This window comes from Aphanomyces invadans (genome assembly GCF_000520115.1).
Source record: "Aphanomyces invadans strain NJM9701 unplaced genomic scaffold supercont1.28, whole genome shotgun sequence".
NCBI lineage: Eukaryota > Oomycota > Saprolegniomycetes > Saprolegniales > Verrucalvaceae > Aphanomyces > Aphanomyces invadans.
The window spans coordinates 166,391-187,282 of NW_008580173.1; the positions used below are offsets into that span (position 1 = coordinate 166,391).

General features: G+C 58.3%; 9 protein-coding genes across 14 annotated transcripts; 5 read left to right on the forward strand and 4 right to left on the reverse strand.

The window, feature by feature from the left end:
- Window positions 1-257: 257 nt before the first annotated feature.
- On the forward strand, window positions 258-2,071 carry H310_10824 (hypothetical protein). 3 transcript variants are annotated; one of them, XM_008877286.1, is made up of 9 exons: window positions 258-369; window positions 438-660; window positions 705-832; window positions 881-925; window positions 971-1,043; window positions 1,098-1,400; window positions 1,448-1,532; window positions 1,593-1,694; window positions 1,756-2,071. In XM_008877286.1, the coding sequence occupies exons 1-8, from the start codon at window positions 335-337 to the stop codon at window positions 1,604-1,606; spliced, it is 906 nt and encodes a 301-aa protein (XP_008875508.1). In that variant the 5' UTR covers window positions 258-334; the 3' UTR covers window positions 1,607-1,694; window positions 1,756-2,071. The 3 variants fall into 3 exon arrangements, with proteins under 3 accessions (XP_008875508.1, XP_008875507.1, XP_008875509.1); XM_008877287.1 differs by having other exon boundaries at window positions 269-369; window positions 1,586-1,694; window positions 1,756-2,047; XM_008877285.1 differs by lacking the exon at window positions 1,756-2,071 and having other exon boundaries at window positions 1,593-1,733.
- Window positions 2,072-3,658: 1,587 nt separating this feature from the next.
- On the forward strand, window positions 3,659-5,608 carry H310_10825 (hypothetical protein; the record flags this gene model as incomplete). The annotated part of the gene is made up of 9 exons (XM_008877288.1): window positions 3,659-4,261; window positions 4,308-4,553; window positions 4,607-4,645; window positions 4,700-4,786; window positions 4,835-4,933; window positions 5,018-5,116; window positions 5,164-5,262; window positions 5,312-5,410; window positions 5,459-5,608. 9 exons carry the CDS (start codon window positions 3,659-3,661, stop codon window positions 5,540-5,542), a joined length of 1,455 nt encoding a protein of 484 aa, XP_008875510.1. The 3' UTR covers window positions 5,543-5,608.
- A 307-nt stretch (window positions 5,609-5,915) lies between these two features.
- On the reverse strand, window positions 5,916-6,550 carry H310_10826 (hypothetical protein). Its single transcript, XM_008877289.1, has one exon. The coding sequence runs from the start codon at window positions 6,355-6,357 to the stop codon at window positions 5,992-5,994; it is 366 nt and encodes a 121-aa protein (XP_008875511.1). The 5' UTR covers window positions 6,358-6,550; the 3' UTR covers window positions 5,916-5,991.
- A 1,660-nt stretch (window positions 6,551-8,210) lies between these two features.
- H310_10827 (hypothetical protein) lies at window positions 8,211-9,341 on the reverse strand (the record flags this gene model as incomplete). The annotated part of the gene is made up of 1 exon (XM_008877290.1): window positions 8,211-9,341. The coding sequence occupies one exon, from the start codon at window positions 9,339-9,341 to the stop codon at window positions 8,211-8,213; it is 1,131 nt and encodes a 376-aa protein (XP_008875512.1).
- Window positions 9,342-9,498: 157 nt separating this feature from the next.
- On the reverse strand, window positions 9,499-10,712 carry H310_10828 (hypothetical protein; the record flags this gene model as incomplete). Its single annotated transcript, XM_008877291.1, has 3 exons — window positions 9,499-9,760; window positions 9,807-9,979; window positions 10,056-10,712. 3 exons carry the CDS (start codon window positions 10,710-10,712, stop codon window positions 9,499-9,501), a joined length of 1,092 nt encoding a protein of 363 aa, XP_008875513.1.
- Window positions 10,713-12,371: 1,659 nt separating this feature from the next.
- On the forward strand, window positions 12,372-14,798 carry H310_10829 (hypothetical protein). Its single transcript, XM_008877292.1, has 5 exons — window positions 12,372-12,956; window positions 13,010-13,435; window positions 13,497-13,806; window positions 13,854-13,969; window positions 14,039-14,798. The coding sequence occupies exons 1-5, from the start codon at window positions 12,386-12,388 to the stop codon at window positions 14,332-14,334; spliced, it is 1,719 nt and encodes a 572-aa protein (XP_008875514.1). The 5' UTR covers window positions 12,372-12,385; the 3' UTR covers window positions 14,335-14,798.
- Window positions 14,004-16,094, reverse strand: H310_10830. 2 transcript variants are annotated; one of them, XM_008877294.1, is made up of 9 exons: window positions 15,582-16,094; window positions 15,451-15,532; window positions 15,306-15,397; window positions 15,167-15,259; window positions 15,003-15,121; window positions 14,824-14,948; window positions 14,736-14,773; window positions 14,613-14,684; window positions 14,004-14,559 (listed from the first exon to the last, which is right to left on the reverse strand). In XM_008877294.1, exons 1-9 carry the CDS (start codon window positions 16,074-16,076, stop codon window positions 14,398-14,400), a joined length of 1,278 nt encoding a protein of 425 aa, XP_008875516.1. In that variant the 5' UTR covers window positions 16,077-16,094; the 3' UTR covers window positions 14,004-14,397. The 2 variants fall into 2 exon arrangements, with proteins under 2 accessions (XP_008875516.1, XP_008875515.1); XM_008877293.1 differs by having other exon boundaries at window positions 14,613-14,948.
- Window positions 16,095-16,238: 144 nt separating this feature from the next.
- Window positions 16,239-17,278, forward strand: H310_10831 (hypothetical protein). Of its 3 annotated transcripts, XM_008877296.1 has the most exons (5): window positions 16,239-16,425; window positions 16,480-16,688; window positions 16,738-16,828; window positions 16,883-16,927; window positions 16,977-17,278. In XM_008877296.1, the coding sequence occupies exons 1-5, from the start codon at window positions 16,246-16,248 to the stop codon at window positions 17,109-17,111; spliced, it is 660 nt and encodes a 219-aa protein (XP_008875518.1). In that variant the 5' UTR covers window positions 16,239-16,245; the 3' UTR covers window positions 17,112-17,278. The 3 variants fall into 3 exon arrangements, with proteins under 3 accessions (XP_008875518.1, XP_008875517.1, XP_008875519.1); XM_008877295.1 differs by having other exon boundaries at window positions 16,738-16,927; XM_008877297.1 differs by having other exon boundaries at window positions 16,883-17,278.
- Window positions 17,279-18,581: 1,303 nt separating this feature from the next.
- H310_10832 (hypothetical protein) lies at window positions 18,582-20,832 on the forward strand (the record flags this gene model as incomplete). Its single annotated transcript, XM_008877298.1, has 9 exons — window positions 18,582-18,652; window positions 18,715-18,889; window positions 18,943-19,015; window positions 19,114-19,200; window positions 19,261-19,430; window positions 19,482-19,753; window positions 19,805-20,089; window positions 20,142-20,423; window positions 20,477-20,832. Coding segments are annotated over 9 exons (1,591 nt in total), but the record flags the coding sequence as incomplete, so codon positions are not given.
- Between the last annotated feature and the right edge of the window lie 60 nt (window positions 20,833-20,892).

The window sequence follows — 20,892 nt, forward strand, 5'->3', positions numbered from 1 at the left end:
CACTGAGGACAATCCCTCCGTGCTGATCTGGGATTGCATCACAAGTAAGCGCGTGAATGGGCGATTTGAATCTCTGCGTGTCCAAGCGGACACGAGGCACTGGTCGACGTGGTCACATGGGCGTGGTGTCGATAATGTCGACGAAACGGTGAATTGCAACAATATATAACAGTGTAACAATATCACGAGGAATCGCACAAATTCGACAGAAAGTGTCGTGATATGGACTCGAATAAGGCAATTGCTGTTTCTGTACACTGTGCAGCATGTGCGTCCAACTGTGTGACCGACACGTCCAGGAGCGGCGCCGCGTCATTGATCTCGTGTGCCGGGAATGGATGCTTCGACGATACCGCTTCTCACCGGCGGGTAGGTTGCGGACGGATGATTGTAACTAGGCCGGCCAGTGCGGAGTGACATGGCATCGTGGTTTGTAGCGCCGCGACCACCGCCAATTCCAATCCAGGAATCGTGGCAGGCCGAGTGCCGCCACCGGCCAGGCAACGGTGGATACAAGCCACACAACACATCCGAGCAAAGTTTCCCAAGCCAGGGAATCGATGGAAGGACCTTGTGACTGCGTTTCGAACGAGTCAACGAAGCTCGTGCATCATGCGGCCGCCCGCGAACCCTGACAAAGAGCTGGCTTCGTTTCACTTAGTACGATGCGCGGACGCTCGTCCATTTTGACGTGGTCATGGCAGAGCGACATTGACGCATTTCTTGGCCGTATCAAACCTCCTTCGATCGAGTACATCGTGGTCGAGGTGCTTGTGCACAAGTGTCCCCTGCATCCGTCGCATTTGGGCCGATGGGCGCATTCTGCAGTCCGGTGCGGCGTCTTGGTGGATCGATAAAGTGGACGCCACCGTTCGAGTAGGTACACGATGCCGAACGGGACGCAGAAACTGGTCAACATTTGCAGGTACTTCCCCGTCGATGCGCCAACGCCGTCTTCCGTGTGGCGTAGGCCGGAGGAAGGACATCAGCTGATCGAGTTTTACGACGACCCGGAGGATTATCTTCTCGGTGTCCAAGGCAAGGTAGTACTGGCATATCGTTTGCAGCCCACGCGGTGGGTGCGATCGCACATGTAGGGAGGCATTTTCTCGCGCGACATTTGCTCCATTCGCATCGAGGACGTCCATCCCGACAGCATGCGGGCGCTGGACCACCACTTTCAAGCGATATCGCACCGGTTTCGAGCGGACGGGACCGGTTGCTCGTTTGAGATCACGGGCGGGTTCTGGGAAAATGTGTTCCGCGAGGTGTTTCATCTGCCGTCCAAGCCGAGCGGGAATTGCGCGCGGTGGGTGTCCAAAGGCCTCGTGTATGCGAACGTGCTCAAGCGGCAAAGCATGTTTCCGAAAGCGATTTGGGTCGAGATGCTCGAAAACCAGGTAACGGCGCGGCATCGACCCCACGTCGTCACGGGACGTGTGCGTAGTCGGCTGCCAACGCGGCCAACGTCAACGTTGTGTACTACCGGCGAATCAAAGGAAAAGCCAAAGAGAAACCGCACCTGCGAACCGGTACGATATATTCAGTCGCCACACACACACACGCGTGCGCTCACAGGCGATAGGATTCAGCTTTACAAGCGTGAAAGTGTGGCTTCTTTTTCCCACCGACTTGATCCAGTCGTGGCTGTACTGGGACATGGCCAAGTTTGCCAATGTCATCGTAGACAACAGGTGTATTACACGAGTTGGGCGGCGGCGTGCAGAGGCGGCTCATGGCACGACGACGTTGTAGGGACGACATTGGTGCTGACACCCAAGCAGCGCGGTTGCAGGTCCAGTTGGTGCCGGGCCACGGGGCCCGAACGCCCCGTCCTGTGATCTACCTCGTCCGGGTTGCGCACGCATGCCTCGTGTGTGGGCTCGCGCTGGGGTATGTTTTCTGTTGTCCTGGGGGCTACCCCCCGCAAGAGCCTCGCGTTCCGTTTGCATACGAAGTTTGCCCGTCGACATGGCCAGGCACGATAGGGTATCGGATCACGTTAGCCATCGTTGCGATGGCGATTTTGGAATTTTGGTGGTACTAATGCACGTGGAGATTGTTGGATCGAGTTTGGCGCGACGTGGAAATTGTCCCCAGACAACATCATCTCGGGGGCGCTGGGACCATCGGGGTGGCGCCGTGCCCACGTAGCCCACGATGCCCGGTCGCTGGTGCCCGCAGTCGTCGGCAACATGGTTAGCTTTGATGCATGTGTGGCACGTGGAGATCCATCGACGACGGTCGTGCAACAAACGATTGAAGCAGTGGCTGACCAAGCCCGTTCGATGACTGCATGGCGCCGACGGAATCGACGTCCAAACGTTAGAGCCACGATGCTGGATTCGTTGGGGCCATGTCGACGGTCGACATCGCAATGGTCAGACCATGTTTCGTACAGGCATCTGGAGCACTCTGCCTTTGGTACTGGGACACATGTGAGGAACGTCATGTGCACATCGAGGTGGGCGATAGACAGTCTATTCTCGGATTCATGTATCATGACCGGACGATGCCGATACGCCGAGCTGTCTGCCGGCCTTCGCGAGGATGTCGTCCCGACGAAACACTGGACGCTGTACTAGTGTTGTGTTGAATTCGTCTGCAACGGCAAACGGGGCGGCTGGAAACGGCCTCTTGTCTCGCATGGACGCGTCATCGCTTACAGATCGACCGCCGCTGGAGGGGGACGCGGATTTAAACGTGTCAGGCGAACCTGCCTGGACAACGATCTACTTGCCAACACTGGCGTGAACGCTCGGCATGGCGCACCCGAATGCGCGCGAATGTTCAACCTTATCGCCTTCTTGCCCTGAAGCGCTTGCCGCGCGGGCACAATGCCGCCGTGGGGCGAACGCCCTGTCGACGCCACATCGCCATGGCGTTGAGTGGCTGTGACTTTTCCGGTGCGTTTTCTAGCCAATCAAATTGGAGTCCGTATCTAAATGGACCAATCATTGATAAGTATGGGAGGCCATCGCCAATTCCTGCCGCCAGGTGGCCATCCACGGGAGTCCAAAGGCGTGTTGCCTGCGCGGTATACTACTGCAGCTGGATGGGCTCGAACGTAGCGAGCTGCGCACACTTGGGGCTGCGGTACACAGTGTAGCCCAGCATCCAATACAACACACGTCACTGTCCACATGACAGCGACGTCGTCGTGGGAAGCAGTGTGTGGCAACAGCTTCCTTCGGCTGGACGCATGTGCAAACCGCTCCAGCACAAGTGAAAGGCGCTTTCGCCAGCCCTCAACCGACGCAATTCTCGTCGTATACAACTCAGCATGCGAGTCGCGTCGACGCCACAAGAGGTGAATGGCATGCCTCTTGGCGTCCGTGGCTGGGTGACGCGTGTGTGTCGGTCGCTATCGTTGTCGATGGAGGACGTGAACGAGGTCACTGACGACAGGGCATGTCGCGAAGCATGTAGCATTCGGCCTGCCCGACTCGCCCACGTGGCAACGGCGCGTTCCTGTGCTGCCACGTCAAGTCGCAGGGAACGCCAGGCGCTGGTGCTTCCGCACCTGGCGAACACGCACCTTCTTTAGTGAATTTATTTTTATTCATACAAATATATAGTGTATTTAAAACATGTCTTAACAAAAAATGGCCAATTGGTGGAGCCAGTCCGATTTCCGCACCCACCATTGAAAACGGTCATGCACCCTTCGCACGGGCAGCACGCCGCGTTGCATGCCGGGCCACCACCGGCGTCCATGTTCATGCCGACGGCATCGCATGAGTCCCACACACCGATGATGGCGTTACATCAAGCGCCGCCGATGCACCCTGACGACACCCCGACCAGGCCGCCGCATCTCCACCCGGACGGGCTCCTCAATCTTCGCGCGCTGCACGGCGACGACACGATCAACGGGGAAGTGACGTTTCCGACGGGCCGGGACGCCAAGTACTTTTTGCAGGACTATTGCTTCAACCAGAACAAAGCGATGAAGCTTCGTGTGGGCAAGAACAGCGGCAACTCGAAAACGTTTGTGTGCACGTCCGAGCCGCACTGCGAGTGGCGCGTTGTCGCGACCAAGAGCAAGCGCAAGAACGAAGACGCGTGCTTTTACTTTTCCACGATCCACAATATCCACTCCCCCGGTTGTGTGTCGACGCGAAAGCCGTCCGAGCGGCAGCACATGCTCCTGACGTCGTCGTCGTTGCCGTACAACGTGCTGGGCGACCCTCTGCACGCCCCCACCGAGCACACCCATCCCGTGGCGAAAAAACCCCGCCGCATCAACCCAGTGGACAAGGTACTATCGCGGGTGCGATCCCCGCGCTCACGCTGGCTGCGACTAGGTCGTCAAGACCCTGGTCGACTCGAACGTCGACCGCCACAAGCTGTCCATCAAGGCAATCCAACATTTGTTTCAGAGTGTTCATGGCCATTCCATCAGCGCCCACACCGCCACTCGAGCCAAGCAGACCTTTTTCGGTTTGACACAGCATCCAGTGCCACCCGCGCCTTCCTCCCAGCCGCCGCAGCATTACAAAGCCAGACACCCCAGCGGCGGCGCGACGCCCGACCTGCGTCCGGCATTCCAGGTGTGTTGAAAACACCCGCCGAGATGGCCGTTTTCAAGCGAGTCCTTGCATAGCTTCGCGACTTGCACGAGCTTGTCGAGGAATCCAAAATGGTTTGGCGGCCAGACGATGCCTCGACATACCTGAGCAACGCCGCCGTGTTGTAGGTAGAGGCCGCGTTCGGCCGCGCGGCGGCGGTGGGCGATTTGTCGGCTGTACAAACTCTGCTTCGAAACGTCGACGTCGTTGCATCGGTTCGTCCATTACGTTCCGCTGTGGATGACCAACGCGTCGGTCGATAGAGCGGCCACCATGCGCTTTTGGCCGCGACCAAGGGCCAGCACTTGAGTGTTGTCGACTGCTTGTTGAGCCATGGCGCAAACACCGAAGCGATAGACGAGGTGCGCTTCGTTTGCACGATCGGGCATCGCGCTGCCTTCTTTCGAGTACACATGGCCGACGTCAAGATTGTGGAGCGTGTGTAGCACGGTGCGACAGCGCTGATGGTGGCCGTGCACATGGGCCATTTTCACATTGCCAAGTGCCTTCTTGACCATGGCGCGCGTGTGGACACGACCGACGACGTACCGTTCCCGACGTCATGGTGGATCCGTTGCCATGTTCAGTGTAGACGTCCAAGACGCCGTTGATGGTGGCTGCGCGGAATGGCCATTTGAAGCTCGTCAAGCTACTGTGCAAGCGCCAGGCTGCCGTCGACATGGCCGACGAAGTACCGCTGTCTCTCGTGGAATGGACGACTTAGGCGCGGCAATATGTAGGACGATAACACAGCGCTTCTGCTCGCCACGCAACGCGGCCACACGGACGTCGTCAACTTTTTGCTCAAGAAAGGCGCGAATCGACACGTTCAGAACTTGGTACGACGATAGCGTGGGGAGTCTGCTAGAGCATGAGTCTTTGTCCAGGACGGGCAAGATGCCGTGTCAGTCGCCGCCGCACTCCACAGCTACGAGATGGGCCAACTCTTTGCCGTGCCTAGCAATATCTAACAACCGAAACGAACGCAGCCATGAAATGTACACTCGGTCAGGTGGGACAGCACGCACGTTCGCATGCTCAACCAGGTAATTCTCCAACGAATTCCCTCACATGCAACAGACATGTGCCACAAGATGGATGCGGTGATGTGTGGCTGGGTGGTATTGACCGGCAGGGCGCATGCCGTGGACGCGATCGTGAACCGCGCGACCGCGGCGATTTCCCCACCTTGCCAATTTGCATACAATTCCTCAAAGCACGAAACGACCCGCATTCAGCATGATAATAATATTTCCGACCTGTTGTCTTGATTTTTGTATGCATATTGACTTCAATTTAATGCGCTCGAAAAAGATCGGGTTTTGAACACTTGAAAATTTGCCACGACGATGGCACCGATGCCGGCGCCGTACGCGAATGCCGTCCAAGCCGTCATTCTGGGTGCCGCTGTGACGTGGATTTACTGCATAAGTGAGTTTCGCATTGTCATGTGGCTGCGGTATCTCGCGTTGTGCTTTGGTCTTGCCGGTTGGTGCCTCTTGCCTGGCGGGAGACACTCGACAGCCGAGAGTCTTGCTACCAACGAGCCTGAGCATGAAGAAGATACCCCACTTGTTCCCACTGCAACCAACAATGCCGCTGATGGAAAACCTGATCCGTTGGAGGAGAATGAAGTCGCGCAAGAAGATGCCACTGCCGACGTGGATGCGACCACCACGGACCCAGAGTTTGTGTGCCAAGCCCCGACCCTATTGCGCCTTCGCAGTCGCGACGTGTACTTGACGACACAAGAGGAAAAGTGGGCGCAAGACGAGCATGGCCACATGTACCTATCTCAGTCGTCCAAGCGTGTACTGATCCAGTGCCCAGCGTCCGAGAACGAAGCTGTACTCCAGCGTGTGGCTCAATGTGGCTTTACCGGTGCCGCCATGGTGCCGTCCCCATCGACTGGACCGCCGCCACCAAGGCAGTTGTCTTTACGCGAGCAGTGGACAGCTTACATTGTTGATCAAGCCAAGGCGATGGTGCACGCCGTCGTCGACTCTGCTCTCCGTGTCGTTGGCGGTGCGATCTTGATGGCGACGTGCGGGCTCGTGTGGAACTATTCGCTCGGCATCAACACAGACATTTCGTTCCACGATCTTCTCTGGAAGCATTTGCAAGACGTGTAGAGCTCGCTCGTCGTAATCCTAATTTACTCTGTTCCGTCGCACATGGGCCGATTGTCCAGGCAGTCGCTTTGCCTTGATCTTACTCATGCCCTCGATGAAAATGACGGCGATACATGCGCTGACCGTCGACACAGAGAGCTACATGCGACGACGTTCGCCTGCGGCTATGATGCCTCAAATCCTTTAGCTTGGATTGTCGCCTTACCTGCATGGCGTGCAAGTGCACTCGGCTGTGAATCAATCGGGGGATACAGCGACTACTGCTCCATGCATCACTCCATGGCTCCATTCTGTTTGGGCCGACGTCGTCTGTGCCGCCTCAAGTTGCCAACACGCCACTGTCGTGCTGCTGTGAGATCGTGCCGCGCTTGCGAACATGGACTTGTCTGTTCGAGCAGCACACCCAACGCCCGAGGTGTCGCTCCGCCTATTCTCTCCTTGCACAAACGATGCACACAGCCATCTCCGCCGCAGCGTCACATCGTATAGATGCATACAGCCACGATGCTTGCCGTCGGGACCGACGCCTCGACGCTCTCACTCAACATGCGCTCAAACCTGTGAATTTCGATCGAGGGAAGCTCTTTGTACATATAACCTTTATCAATACATATCTCTAAATGAAACTAACATACAAAGAACAGTATCACTTGTTGGCAATGACCTGTAGAAGTAGATATTTGAAAGTGCAATTTCGCGATCTTCCGATCGGCCGACCAATCACTTGACGCCACAGGTTTCGAAACTCCCGTGGACTCAAAAACGCATTGCAATGGCAGTCCCGCCAGTGATGGCGGCGCCGGTCGCGATGGACGAAGCGCTGGAACTCGTTGTCGTGGCTGGAGGAGGCGCCCATCATGGAGTGCCATCGCCGTTGACCAAGGTGCACGATGGCGACGTAGTCCTGAAGAAACAACCGTCGTCTGCACTGCGGGATGGCGACGCGCCAGACTATACCGGCCGCGACATCTTGGCATTGCTGGCGCAGTACATCAGCGTCGGGTTCATGATTGGAGCCATGCAGCAGTTTAGCTACCCCATCTTCATCGCGTACTACCACATGGAAGGATCCCAGTACAACGCTGCAACGGCGCTCATCGGACTCGGGTGGTCGCTCAAGGTATTTGTCGGCATCTTGTCGGACTGCGCACCGATCTTGGGGTACCGGCGCAAGTCGTATATGATTCTCGGATGGATCGCATCAGGGTGCTGCATGCTCTTCCTCGCGTTGCATGACCACGGGTCACCGTACTACATCAACCGCGCGATCGACGGCGTTCCCCTCGCCAAGCTCACGCCGTTGCAACGCCTCCATGACGTCGACATCCACGCAAGTCGCCGCGGCACATTCATTGCCCTCGTTTGTGCAGTTGCCACGATTGCTTTCGTGGTGTCCGACGTTGCAGCCGACGCGTTGGTCGTAGAGTACGCCCAGCGCGAGCCCGAGAGCGTCCGCGGACGGCTTCAGTCGCTCATTTACTCGGTCCGTTCGGCGTCGGCAGCGTTTTCAACGTGTTTCGTGGGGTTTTGCCTCAACTCGCCACCGTACGGCGGGCGGTTTTCGTGGGACATGGGGATGAATGGCATGTTTGCATGTCTGGCCTTGACCAACCTGGCGGTGATTCCCATCACGTACTGGGGTGTCCGCGATGCCAAGCGACCGGCCTTGCCGCTTCGCCCGTACCTGCGCCAGTTCTGGCAACTTGTCCAGAAGCGCGCCGTGTGGCAAGTGATGCTCTACAGCTTCTTTTCGTCGCTGCTCGGGTCCAACATGACGACGACGGCGGCGCCATATGTGAAATACCACTGGGCCAAAGTCGAGTCGATCAACAACGCGGTGATCGGGGTGTTGGGCCACATGATTTTGGCCGCCGTGTTGGCCGCGACGGGCCGGTACGGGACCCAGTGGAACTGGCGCGCCGTGATCGTCGCCACGACCGTCGTCGGCACGGCCATCGACGCTGTGGTTCAGTTCCTCACCATCTACGACATTGTGCGCAATCAGTGGTTCTACTTGGGCGTACCATTGACGGAACAGCTCCCGGCCGGCATCAATTGGGCCGTCAACGTGTTTGTGATTGTCGAGCTGGCCGAAGACGGCAACGAAGGCATCGTGTACGGCCTCCTCACGACCGTGGGCAACCTCCCGGGCATTTTCGGGTCGGTGCTGACCAACATCTATTGCGCCCACTTTGACGTGTCGTCCACGGACATCCAAGACGATTCGCTCCACGTTCGCCACCAGGTCGCGTACACGTACTTGATCACGTACGGCACGACCGTCGTCAGCTGCTTGTTTGTGTGGATGCTGCCGTCGCAAAAGGCCGCCGTCGCGCACTTGAAAGCGACGGGCGGGAGCTACCCCGTTGTCGGTGGCGTCGTTCTGTTCGTGTCGGTGTGTGTCCTGGTGCTGTCGATCGTCGCGAGCCTTCTGTCCATGTTTGAAGCGACGGCGTGTTTGCATGTGGCCGGCGGGTCGGGCTGCTGAGTCGTGTGTCCATTGACATGCGATCGATTGATCAAACGAAGCTCCATGTATTATCGTTGCCATCGTGTCACAAAAAGTGCGACCGGCGGGACGGCCATGGCGAGCGAGCGCTGTCGCCGGCTCTGGTCTCCTTGATCGCTCCGAGTCCATCCTGTCCACAGTAGATGGCGACACAATCGAATTGGACCCACGACAATGGACATCTGGGATGGAAAAACGGCGAGTGGCGGCGCTTCTCTCGCTGCCACGGCGACCCACCTTCACCGAGATTGCGACGCGGGAGGTGAAAGCACTCGTGCTTACGACGCTAGCGCGGCAGAGTCGGGCGTTTGGTTTCCAGGTTTGCAAACAGGCGCTGCGTGAAGCTTCGGGCGACGGCAGTCATGTGCTGGATGTAGCGCGGCCACTGCAGGTGGGCGGGTGTCGCGCTGTCGAGGAGGGACCGCCACAGCTTGGCTTCGTCGGCCAGGGGCAGGAACTGCCCCGTGTCGGTATAAAAGTGATGCGAATGCACACTGAGCACGCGAAGGTTGGTCGAGGCGCCGCCCGCGACTTCGTCCAACACAATCCTACGGCAAGGAATCACGCATTGGAGCCAAGAACGTAGATAGTGACCATGACATTCGATTGCGCTGCACAGCAAACGATGGCAAGGTCGCGTCGTCGTGGATGTTTTGCCGGACAAATACCACCCGACGACGGGTTCCATGCGTCCCGGCAACTTCGCGGGACAGTTCGTACACGTTCGCCCCGCGGAGGTACCTGGCCGATCCATCTGCCGGCCACAGCTACATGCAACGTCAGCGACGACTCATGCATGTCAAACGTCAGAAAACGACGCTCGCGCGCAGACGACCGACGTACATGCGCATCGATGGGGTCGCCTTGCCGCTCAAGGGTCCGAATGAGGGCGGCGGTGGCATCCAAGGGCGCGCGGATCTCCCGCTGATATCGCATGGCGTACTGCATACAGTCGAGGTCGGACGCGTCCACGACACAGTCGTCGACGGCATCGAGCGGCGGCGGAAACGCAAACCGCGCAAGCATGCGCTCCGTGTTGTGGTACAAATGCCCCGTGATCCATTCCATGCCCAGCCGGCGCGACGCAGCGTGGGTCAGGAGGGTTACGTTTGTCCAGTTGCGGTCGGTTCCCGACAAGGCCGACCGACCGACGTGATGATGGATCTCGACAAACGATAGCATCTGTCGGAGCAGTTCTTGCCGTGCGTCCCGCTCGCGGACAAGACTTGCGTAGTCCGTCAGCACGTCGTCTACCGAGTCGGCCAACGCCTCAGCAACATCTTGCCACGACAACGTGGGCACGCGTGGGCGGTTCCGACATGGCGCTGGGATGCTGGCCACTCGTCGTAGCTCGGCCTCCAGCTGCACCACCTGCGCCTGGCACGTCGCGATGGCGTCCTTGATTCGCAGACGGTACTCTTGTTGCTTTGCGCGGTTGTACGCTAGGCGCTTCGGCCGCTTTGTCTTGGGCTTCCCGATCACCCTCGTCGAGTCGGCCATCGGCAGCGTTTTTTTTTAAACTATATTACGAAACTGTCGCGTCCTGTTAAGTCCGACGACCGCCGTGGACACCCGTGGACATGAAGGACATCCTACGCGCACTGCCTCGCCATGCAGGACTGGGGAGAAGAGTCCCGACTTCGCGTGGGTGTCCATGTGACGCATGGCCGAGACATTCCAGCCGTACGTTCGGAGTGATGCGATCCGTGATCGCCTCTGCTAGAGCAAACGTTTGTGCACTTGACGGGGCGACAGCGACGTTTGGCATGGAGAGACGATTGCGCTTTGGGCAACCACCACGCGGAGATCGAACCAGGGTAGTCGTTGTCACGACTGAGCGAGCACTCGTGGAAGGTCTCCGAAAGAGGCAGACATGAGCAAACGAGTCCCAGCGACAACAACATGCAGCAGGGTGGAGCCGTTCACGTCGGTACACACTTGATTCATCTTCGACTGCCCCTGGAAGCATTTCTACTGCACGAATTGTTTGCGAGGAATGCGATGGAATCGAATGAACCAACGCGTTCAATGGCGTGGACCGTGCGGCGACTCGGTTGAGCGCATGCTCGGTCTTGCCGAGCCAAACACGTCAATGAAAACGAAGGGGTTTCAGTTGCATCCTTGCACCGTCGCCAATTGCGCAATTCCCGTGGACCTACGACGACGTCGGCACTGAGCCGATCGTCGAGTCAAAGGCAAAACACCGCTGGGCAATGTCGATCAGAGCCACGATCCCGTCTTGCATAAGGACGGAGTTTGCCCGAAACGATCTTGGTCGAGATGCGCGCTGACGCCATCGATCGAGATGGCCATCTTGAGCTCAGAGAATGAGACCGCGGTCTATCTCACACTCATGAGCACGCCAAGCGAGTGCATGCCGGCCGTTTCCGTGCACAGGTCGCCCATGAGGACTCCGGCGCGATCCACAGGACGGTTCCGACTTTCGTAGGCATCGTTTGGTGCTGCCGCGGCTCGTGCCAAAGTCCGTCAACTGGCCACGGCGGCGACGATTCCTGGAGCTCGCACGATCGCGGCGTTGACATGGACCATGTGGAATTCGGGCGTGTCGCGGTACGGGAGCAGCGTCTCCGTCGCATCGCACGGAGAACTTGGCACGGTTGAATCGCAAACTGATGTCCGAACGTCTAGTTCGACGACGACGAGGTCGTGGTCGACAGCAGGCTGGACCGGTCGATGCGCTGCCTGCGGTACGCCTCGGACCTCGAGTCGCCGCCCGTCATGGACTCGTTCATCAAAGTACATGAAGCTCGTCCACGCCGATGAGCGACACGACCTTCCAGTGGAGCAACCGAGCGCTGACCCGAAACGTCGTCCATGAATGCTTCGATCGCGTCGGCGTTGTGGACCGAGTTCTCTGCGTCGCGCTTCCCGACCGTCCCAAGGGCCGCGATATACACGACGCCATCCTCGTCTCGCGCAAGCACAGCCCCGCTCGCGAGGTTCGTTCGCTGGGACACACATCACACTGCCAACGACGGGGTCGTGCTGCGTGTCGTGGGGGACTTTGAACGGTCGCGTCCAGCAACATGGCCTTGATTTCGTGGTGTACCTAGAAAAGATCGTGTCACTAAATCAAGGTTTTTTTTGAACCTTTTGCTCAAAGACAATCAAGGAAAAGGATCGAAGGAGTCGTTAAACCCGGGTTGAATCGCATGTCCAGATCCCTTTGCCACGTGACGATGCTGCGTGATTCGGTCGTCGTGGCGGCATGGACGTGCTTGGTGGCGGCGTACTACGCGTCCCCGTTCGTGCGAGGGCCGTGGGAGTTCATCGGAGCCTGGGATGACTCGATCAATTTCGTCGACAATGCCTTGATCCAGCACCCGCTGTCGTTGGCGTCGGTCGGGACCATGTTCCAGACTGTCAAAATCAACGTGTACGAGCCGCTCGCGTGGCTGCTCAAGGCGCTGGTACACTCTGCGTTCGGCATGGACTCGTACGCAGTTCGCGTTGCAACGCTGGGCATCCATCTTGTGAACGCCACGGTGCTGTACGCGACGGCGGCGCGCCTGCTGCGAATGCTCCACCGACCCGCTCCCCTCGGTTGTTTTCTTGGCACGCTCGTGTACGCTGTCCACCCAATACACGTCGAAATCGTTGGGTGGCCGTCCGCCCAGCCGTATGCGCTCGCCATGCTCTTTACACTGCTCTCGTTCTATACCCACCTCGAGTCCGTCGACGCGACAAAGTCCCGACGCGTGTGGAGCAGCATCCTGTCCGTAGGTACCGCGACCGCTCCAGCGCGCATCATCCTTGCACACTCACGGATCCGGTAGGGTTGTACGTGTGCAGCGTGTTGAGCAAAAGCGCGGCGATCCTGGCTCCCGTTGGAATTGTCGCGATGGACGTGGTGTTGGCCACATCGCACGAGAAAGCGACCCACCCACCATGGCGACACAAAGATCTCGTGCGGCGGTGGGTGCGCTACGGAGCCTCCCAAGGCGGCTATGTCCTTGCCATGGCTGGCCTCGTCAGCGTGACGTGGCATGCGAACGCAGACGGTGCCGCCGTCGACTCGGACATCATACACTTGACTCTGTCGGAGCGTGCCATGAAGGTGGTGTTTGTCCTGATGTGGCCCATCCGCATGTTTCTTTGGCCGACGTGTCTCCGCTTCCACTACCAGCTCCCGCCATCGCTACACGTCCTCGACAACTCGCTCGGACTGCTCTCTGCTGCCGCCGTCGTCGCCATCACCGTCGGTACGATTCGATCGATCGCAGACGCGATGCGGCAGTGTGTGGTTGTGAACCAGTGTCGTAGCATGCCTTTCTCGAGCTCGTGCGGGGCGCTTGGACGGCCTGGCCGGTTGGATGTTTTACATTGCGATGCTGCTGCCCGTGTCTGGTCTGGTCCAGCACGGCTTGATCGTTTTAGCAGCCGATCGATACGCCTACTTTTCAACGATCGTCGTTGTCGGCGCCATCGCGGCGGTCTTCGAGTGCGTGCCGCGCTCCCATCGCCGGTGTGCCGTCGGCGTTTGCTGCGTTGCGGCGCTGAGTCTCGCCCACGTGTCCGTCCTGCAGCTCGAGTCGTGGCGCACGTCCGAATCGGTCTTCCAGCACGGACGAAAGTACGTGGCGCGCCACGACGCCGCCAGTGTCATGTGAAAAACGGTAGAGCCGATCCGACCGACTGGCGCATCCTGGACCGCTTGCACGAGCTGCTGCTCGAAACTCGTCCGACCGACGCCACACTATACCTCCAACAAACGCTCGCGTACAGCCCTCGACGAGGTACTGGCGCCACTCGTTGTCGCGATTGTGTTTTCACTGCCGTCGAGAGTGTGCTGACTCGTGCCACAGGACTGAAGGCGCAGCTTCACGTTGCCAAGTGCTACATGCTGCTCGGTCAAACAAACGATGCCTGTGCCATTTACGCGGCCCTCTACGTCGACCACCCAACGTACGCCCATGTGCTAAACAACATGGGCGTGTGTGCATGGAAGCACGGCCGGTTGCGCGCCGCCCGCGACTATTTCGTCGAGGCAGCGACCCATGGCACCGGGCTAACGCGGGGCGACACGTCGCCGCAAACAAACCTGGCTCTCGTCGACGAGTGGAATCCGCGGACCCGCATCGTCGCGCGCATCATGTGGTGAGAATTCATGGGCACCGGCCCACTTGTTTTTTTCATCGCGTATTCGAGGAACTACCCGGCGGCGCTAGTCGAGCGCGGCAAAGCACAGACTCGAGTTGGTGCCGCCAAACCCAAACGAGTTGGTCAGGACGGCACGGATCGGCGCGACTTGGGCGACGAGGGGCACGTAATTCAAATCAAATTCGGCGGTCGCATGCGTCAAGTTGAGTGTCGGCGGCGCGATGTTCTAGCCTCCACGGTCATCTATCGAAACAAACCATGACGGCCATGCATGCTGACCTCGTGCAGCGCTTTGAGCGCAAATATGGCTTCGACGGCGCCTGCAGCCCCGAGCAAATGGCCCACCGCCCCCTGCACCCCTTCGTCAGCACACCGTGCCGCAGCACGCACGTCGACCCGTACCTTGGTAGACGACACGCGGAGGTTGTACGCGTGCGCGCCTGTGCGTGTCAAGTTGGATCGACGGCCCATGAAGAGAACGGATGTGTACCGAACAAGCGCTTGATTGCTCGGTTTTCGGCCGCGTCCCCGAGCGGCGTCGACGTTGCGTGTGCATTGATGTAGTCAATGTCCGATGGCTCGAGCCCCGATTGCCGCAGGGCCGACTCCATCGCACTAGGAGGTGTCGATAAATATCGACGAGCGACGCGAGAGTGGCATGGGACCCACCGATACGCTCCATCGCCGTTTTCGCGAGGTGCGGTCAAGTGATGCGCGTCGCCGCTGAGCCCGTAGCCTCGGATTTCGCCGTAAATGCGCGCGCCCCGCGCTTTTGCGTGGTCGTACTCCTGGACATGACGCCGCGTCATGGCTGTACGTGCGCGAGATGGTACCTCCAACACGCACATGCCGGCGCCTTCGCCCATGACAAACCCGTCTCGGTGCTCGTCGAATGGCCGCGATGCTTGGTGCGGCGACTCGTTGAACTGCACAAAACGCGTAAGCGTCGATACCATGGCGCGATAACGTGACCTTGGTCGCCAGCGCTTTCGCGCGAAGGAAGCCGCAAATGGACAACGGAGTCAAGCTGGCTTCGGTCCCGCCCGCCACCATCACGTCGGCATCTGGTTGGCCGCACCAACCGTGAGCACGTGGACAACGGGGCAACAAAACCAACCTCCGTTTCGAATGAAGCGATAGGCGTCGCCAATACTGTGGCTCCCGGTAGCGCACGCTGTGGTGCATGCGTGGTTTGGACCCTACAGCAGCACGACGTCGTTGACCGGTCCAAGATGAAGTCGACGACACCTTGAGCTCATGCATCATGCTCACGTGTCCAGCTGCCAAGTTGATCAGGATGCGGGGCACGAAGAACGGCGACACGCGGCGGAACTTTTGTTGTTGGATGAGCATCCCTGTGTCAGCAATCTCCTGGAGGTTGCCAATGCCGGCGCCGATCGCGACACCTGCGCGCACCTTGTCTTGCTCCGTTTTGGGTGTCCAATTCGCGTCCCGAAGGGCTTCGTTTGCAGCAGCGATAGCAAACGAGATGAACCGCACGTCTTGGCTCCGCGCTTCGCGCGGGTTGATGTGGTCGACCGCATGGAAAGTGTCGGGCACCTGTCCTCCGATTTTGCATTCCAATCCGGTCGTGTCAAAGGACGTGATCGCAGAGATTCCGCACTCCCCATCAATAAGCCGCTTCCACGTCGCTTCGATGCCGACACCCAACGGCGTGACGGCGCCAAGGCCGGTCACGACCACCCGTCGGCTGAGCGCGGTTGGCGGTGGCCCAAACACCATGCTGCTGCTCAATCGAAGCACTTGGAAGATGTTGGGGAATCCGCCAATCAAGTATCTCAAATTTTCAAATACGTGCGTTTGATTGGATCATTTCAACGAATCCAAGGGCGTGTTTCGATTTTGGTAGCGTTTGATTGGTTTAAAAATGTCGGCCACCATCAACACAAACATGGCCGATCTCGCGACGATCATCGGGTACGGCTCACTGCTGTCCGAGACGTCGGCGCGGTCGACATTTGGCCACCACGTCAAGAACTTTCGCTTCGGGCGCGTGCACAACTACCGCCGCGTGTTTGCGCATCCCGCGTCGATCTTCTTTCAGCGTGGCATTGCCAACTACGACACCCAGGTCTGCGATCCATCCACAACGACGACGTCATGGACGTTGCGCCCTTGCGAGTAGGAATTCGCGAGCCTGTCGGCCGAGCCCAGTATCGGTTCGTCGTTTACAGTCAGTGCGTTTGAGATCCCGACGTCGCAGCTGCCCGACTTTTACGACCGCGAGGAAGAGTTTTCAATCGAGTCGATCTCGTTTCACGACACAAAGGGCGGCGCCGTGTCCACGGGGTTGATGTGCTGCCGCTGGTCCGATGCAGCCTACATCGCCACACGGTGAGTCCATCGATTCGTGTTGGTGCTATCTGAAAAGAATCGCGTCCAGCGGCCAAGATACCTTCGATCGACGGTACAAGGCATACGGCCTCGACACGATCTGGGGCTACAACGCTTCGAGTGGCATCCTCCCTTGCCGTGTGCGTCTGCCTTCGGCTCACACGACGACACTGCCATAACATCCTGCTGCGTAGGTGTACCTGAGGCACTGCATCTTGGCGGTTCAAAAACTTGGCGAAGTAGGGTGCTCCGTTGCTACTTCGACGTCATCAGACGATTGTGGAGTAGGATGTATACGACGACTTTGTTCAGAATACGTTTCTCGGCGACCGCAAAACGACGATCCAGACGTATCTGGCGGAAAACCCTACCATCATGACCACGGTACCGCCGCCGCATCTTGTCGGGCGCTACAGCGGCTGATTCAGCGCCATCAACTACGATTCTCCCGTCGATTCCAACAAGCGGCGGCGGGTTGCTAGCGTTCATGCAGATGCAGCTGGCAGCATGCAACGGCCACAACAAAGGAAAGACCATGGGGTAGTCAGACGTGACAGCTCAACACGAATGCAGCGAGTCGTTCTGGTCCACTTGTTTGAGGGATTGCTGCATCAGGCCAACTCGGCGGGGAGTCTGCTGGATGTGGTTTTGCAACTTATTCTTTCACGAATTCACGATGTGGAGTACGACCAACGGCGTGTAGCCTGAGCCGTGGTGCATGTCGTCGCAGAGGAAGTCCATTGGGTTGATGACAGGAACGCCGGTACCACTCGTTCCAGTGCATGCAAGGATGCCGCGACAACCGCGCGACCGTCGCCACCCTTGCTTGTTTCGTGGCAATACAAACAGTCCGTTGCTACTGCATCGGTGGTACGTTGCAACAGTATGCTAGGTGTTCCAGCCGTCCATCCGTTGATGGTCGACGGGATTCTTTAGCCATTTCACTCGCGCGTGAGCTGTACACGATCCAGCTTTGCAGACCTGAAAATCGACTTCTGTCGAGATTACGCAACAAGTTTGACATTTCCTTTCTCCATGCCGCAAACGGACCACCTGCCTTGAATGGAGGGGTACATGGAGCAACCACCGACGCGACACAAAACTCCTGAATTCGTGATGGCGTTGGATCGGCGCGGCATGGGACAGAATGAAAGCACGATGGCCAGACTTACACTACCGACGCCATGATGACTGCAGCTACTCAGTGAGTGCTTGACTACGTCTATAGTGAGCTGCATGGGTTCACCCACAACACGAGCTCCTGCCGACATGAAGTACATCCATCGGGCGCCATTGCCAAGGAAGAGTGTGGTGTGGAGGACATTGTGGACGTTTTTGGGCTCGCCACGCATATTCGTGTTGGATGGCGTGATCAAGAGGCATTCTTTGATTGGCTAAAAGTTCAACAAATAGAACATCATTTCAATAAAACCAATGCCGTTTTTCTCTAGATCGTCCACGTGAAACTTCGCTTTACCGACGTCAACGGCAGACACAGGATGAAAAACGGCATCCGTTTTATTACAGCATGTTTAACTAGTTTCTATTTTAGCCAATCAAAGTCATTTATCACAACGTCATCACAAACCGTCGTGGATCGGTGGATCTTGGGTCGACTTGGTACACACCCCTCAAAAAAAGGCAGTACAAGTGGACGGGGTGGCGACGTCATGGCCACACAAATGCCCTTCCTCGCTGAACGTCGCCACCATTGCGCTCCTTGGCGCCACCAAGCGTGAGCTCGCTTCACCACAACCTGGGCTTGTACAATGAATGTATCATGCCGCCCGAAGCGATTTGATTGGTTATCGAAACGTCCATGTCTTAATCCGTGCATTTGATTGGCCACTGGGATTTCATCGACATTCCAGCCTCCATTCGACATTTTCCCGTCATGGATCGAACGGCGGTGGCGGCAGTGGTTGTCGGCGCGGGCTGCATCGTCCTGTCTCTCGCCGGTGCCGGTACGAGGCGCTCTTGCACTGCCGCGTGTGCTCGTTTTTCTCTCACGTCCGATGCGCTGCAGGGTGCGTGGCGTATCCCAGCGACTGCCCCGTCGAAACGTCGTACGTGATTCCGATGGCGATCGTGGCCGTTGCCACATTGATCCCGGTCGTGGCGATATGGGTCGCGGCATTCGCAGACAGCAGACGTCGCCGCGCTCAAGCAAAAGGCGTCAACGAACTGTCCAACCTGGTGCCGTACGTACCATCGTGCGGATTTTTCCTGTGTGCGACCGACTCGTCTGGCAAAGGTCCACGTCCGTGTCGGACGCGTCCGCGCGCATTCCTGTATACATGTACGCGAGTCACTTCATGTCGTCGTGGGTATGTTTCACTGCATAACATGTCACCGATTCCATCCACGACGCGTGCATCGTTTGTTCCGCCTTCACCGAGACTCATCCCGTGCTGCGCGGTCTCAGGGCGACCGCATGTGGCAATTCGCAATCCCGCTCTTGTTCATGGAGATCTTTGTCGACACGTTGCTCCCGAGCGCGTTGTTCTCGCTGGTGCGTCGATCGTGATATCTTCTCGGTCGTCCATTCCTCACGTCGCTCTGAAACCTTTAGGTCGTGTACGTTGTCGGCGTCGCGACTGTCCCTGCAGTCGGCGCGTGGATCGACCACACGAACCGCCTCCACGTCATGCGCGTATCCATCCTGATTGAAAACGGGTGCATCATAGCGAGCACAATCGCGCTCGGTTCGATCTTGTTTGTGCTGTCGACCGACGACGTCTCGTACGACCGCGCCCCATCATCGTCGTTCGTGCTGACTCGTACGTGTTTCAGAACCCGTGGCGTGCAATGGACGTTGCCGATGGTGGCGCTGTTTGCCGTGACCGTGGTGGCGGGCGCCGTCGGTCAAGCGTACACAGACGCCCAGACTCTGTCGATCCAGCAAGATTGGGTCGTCGTTGTCGCGCGCGAGACAAACGTCCCGCTCGGCGACTGGAACACAACGCTTCGCCAAATCGACCTCATTTGCAAACTCGCGTCGCCGGTCGCGTTTGGATTGATCATGGACTTTGCCGGCGACGCGCCGATGACCCGTGCTGCGACAGGTCTTGCGCCCCCCCACGGCTGACATGCTGACACACTTCAAATATCGCCAGGGGCGGCCGTCGTGGGTGTGTGGAACCTCCTGGCGGCGCCGTTGGAGTATTGCATGCGAGTCGACACGTACCACTTCATCCCGGCGCTGCACGATCAGCCGAACCAGCTCAAGAAGAAACCGGCAGTCAACTTGACGCAGTATGTGGCGTCGTGGACCGAGTATGCGCGCCACCCGACGTTCCTCGCCAGTTTCTCGTTCTGCGCATTGTACATGACCGTGCTGACGGGCACGGGACTCAATCTGGCGTACTTGCAGTGGCGCGGCGTGCCCCAAGCTGTTCTCGGTACAGTTTTTGCATTCGGCATGCAAGCGTCATCGTCATCATGTGTCTGCAGGGTTGAGCACCGGTCTCGGCGCCCTCTTCGGTTTGTTTGGGACGGTCGTCTTTCCAACCCTCGTGCGGGTGCTCGGCACGATCGAGCGCGTGAGTGTGTGGACGGTGTGGCTGTTTTGGTTGACGCTCGTTCCGATTTGGGTCGCATGCGTCTGGTTTGGCGAAGCGACAGCGTCCGACTACATTATGATGGTGGCGATTTTGATTTCCCGGCTCTGGCTGTGGTCCTGCGACTTGGCGCAAACCCAGATCATGCAAGAATGGGTCGAAGCCGATCGTCGAGGTGCGGTCGATGGATGATGATGCACGTCGACCCGTTCTACACGACGATCGTAGGCTCGATCAATGCCATGCAAAACGCCACGTCCAAGCTCTTTTACATTGCGATGCTCCTCGTCGGCGTCTTTTGCAGCGACCCGCGCGAGTTTGTCACGCTCGTGACGGTCTCGATCGGCGCGGTCTTGTCTGCTGCCGTCGGCTTCACCGTGTGGTACGCCCGCTACGTCAAGTAGAGGTCGCGTATCGAGTCGACGTGTACATCGCCGGGAACGCCGCCGCTTTCTCCATCCATGGGGACGGCCGTCGTGGCCCGCCTCCTATTTCGTTTGAACGAACAATTGAACTCGTCATGTCGGCAGTCATCGCTTTCGTGGCGCAAGAGAGAGTGTGTGGCAGCGCGCACTACCGGCAGCACCCGTGTGGACGCAATCGTGTGGCTAGGAGGCGTGCCATGTGCTCTCGTCCAGAGACCA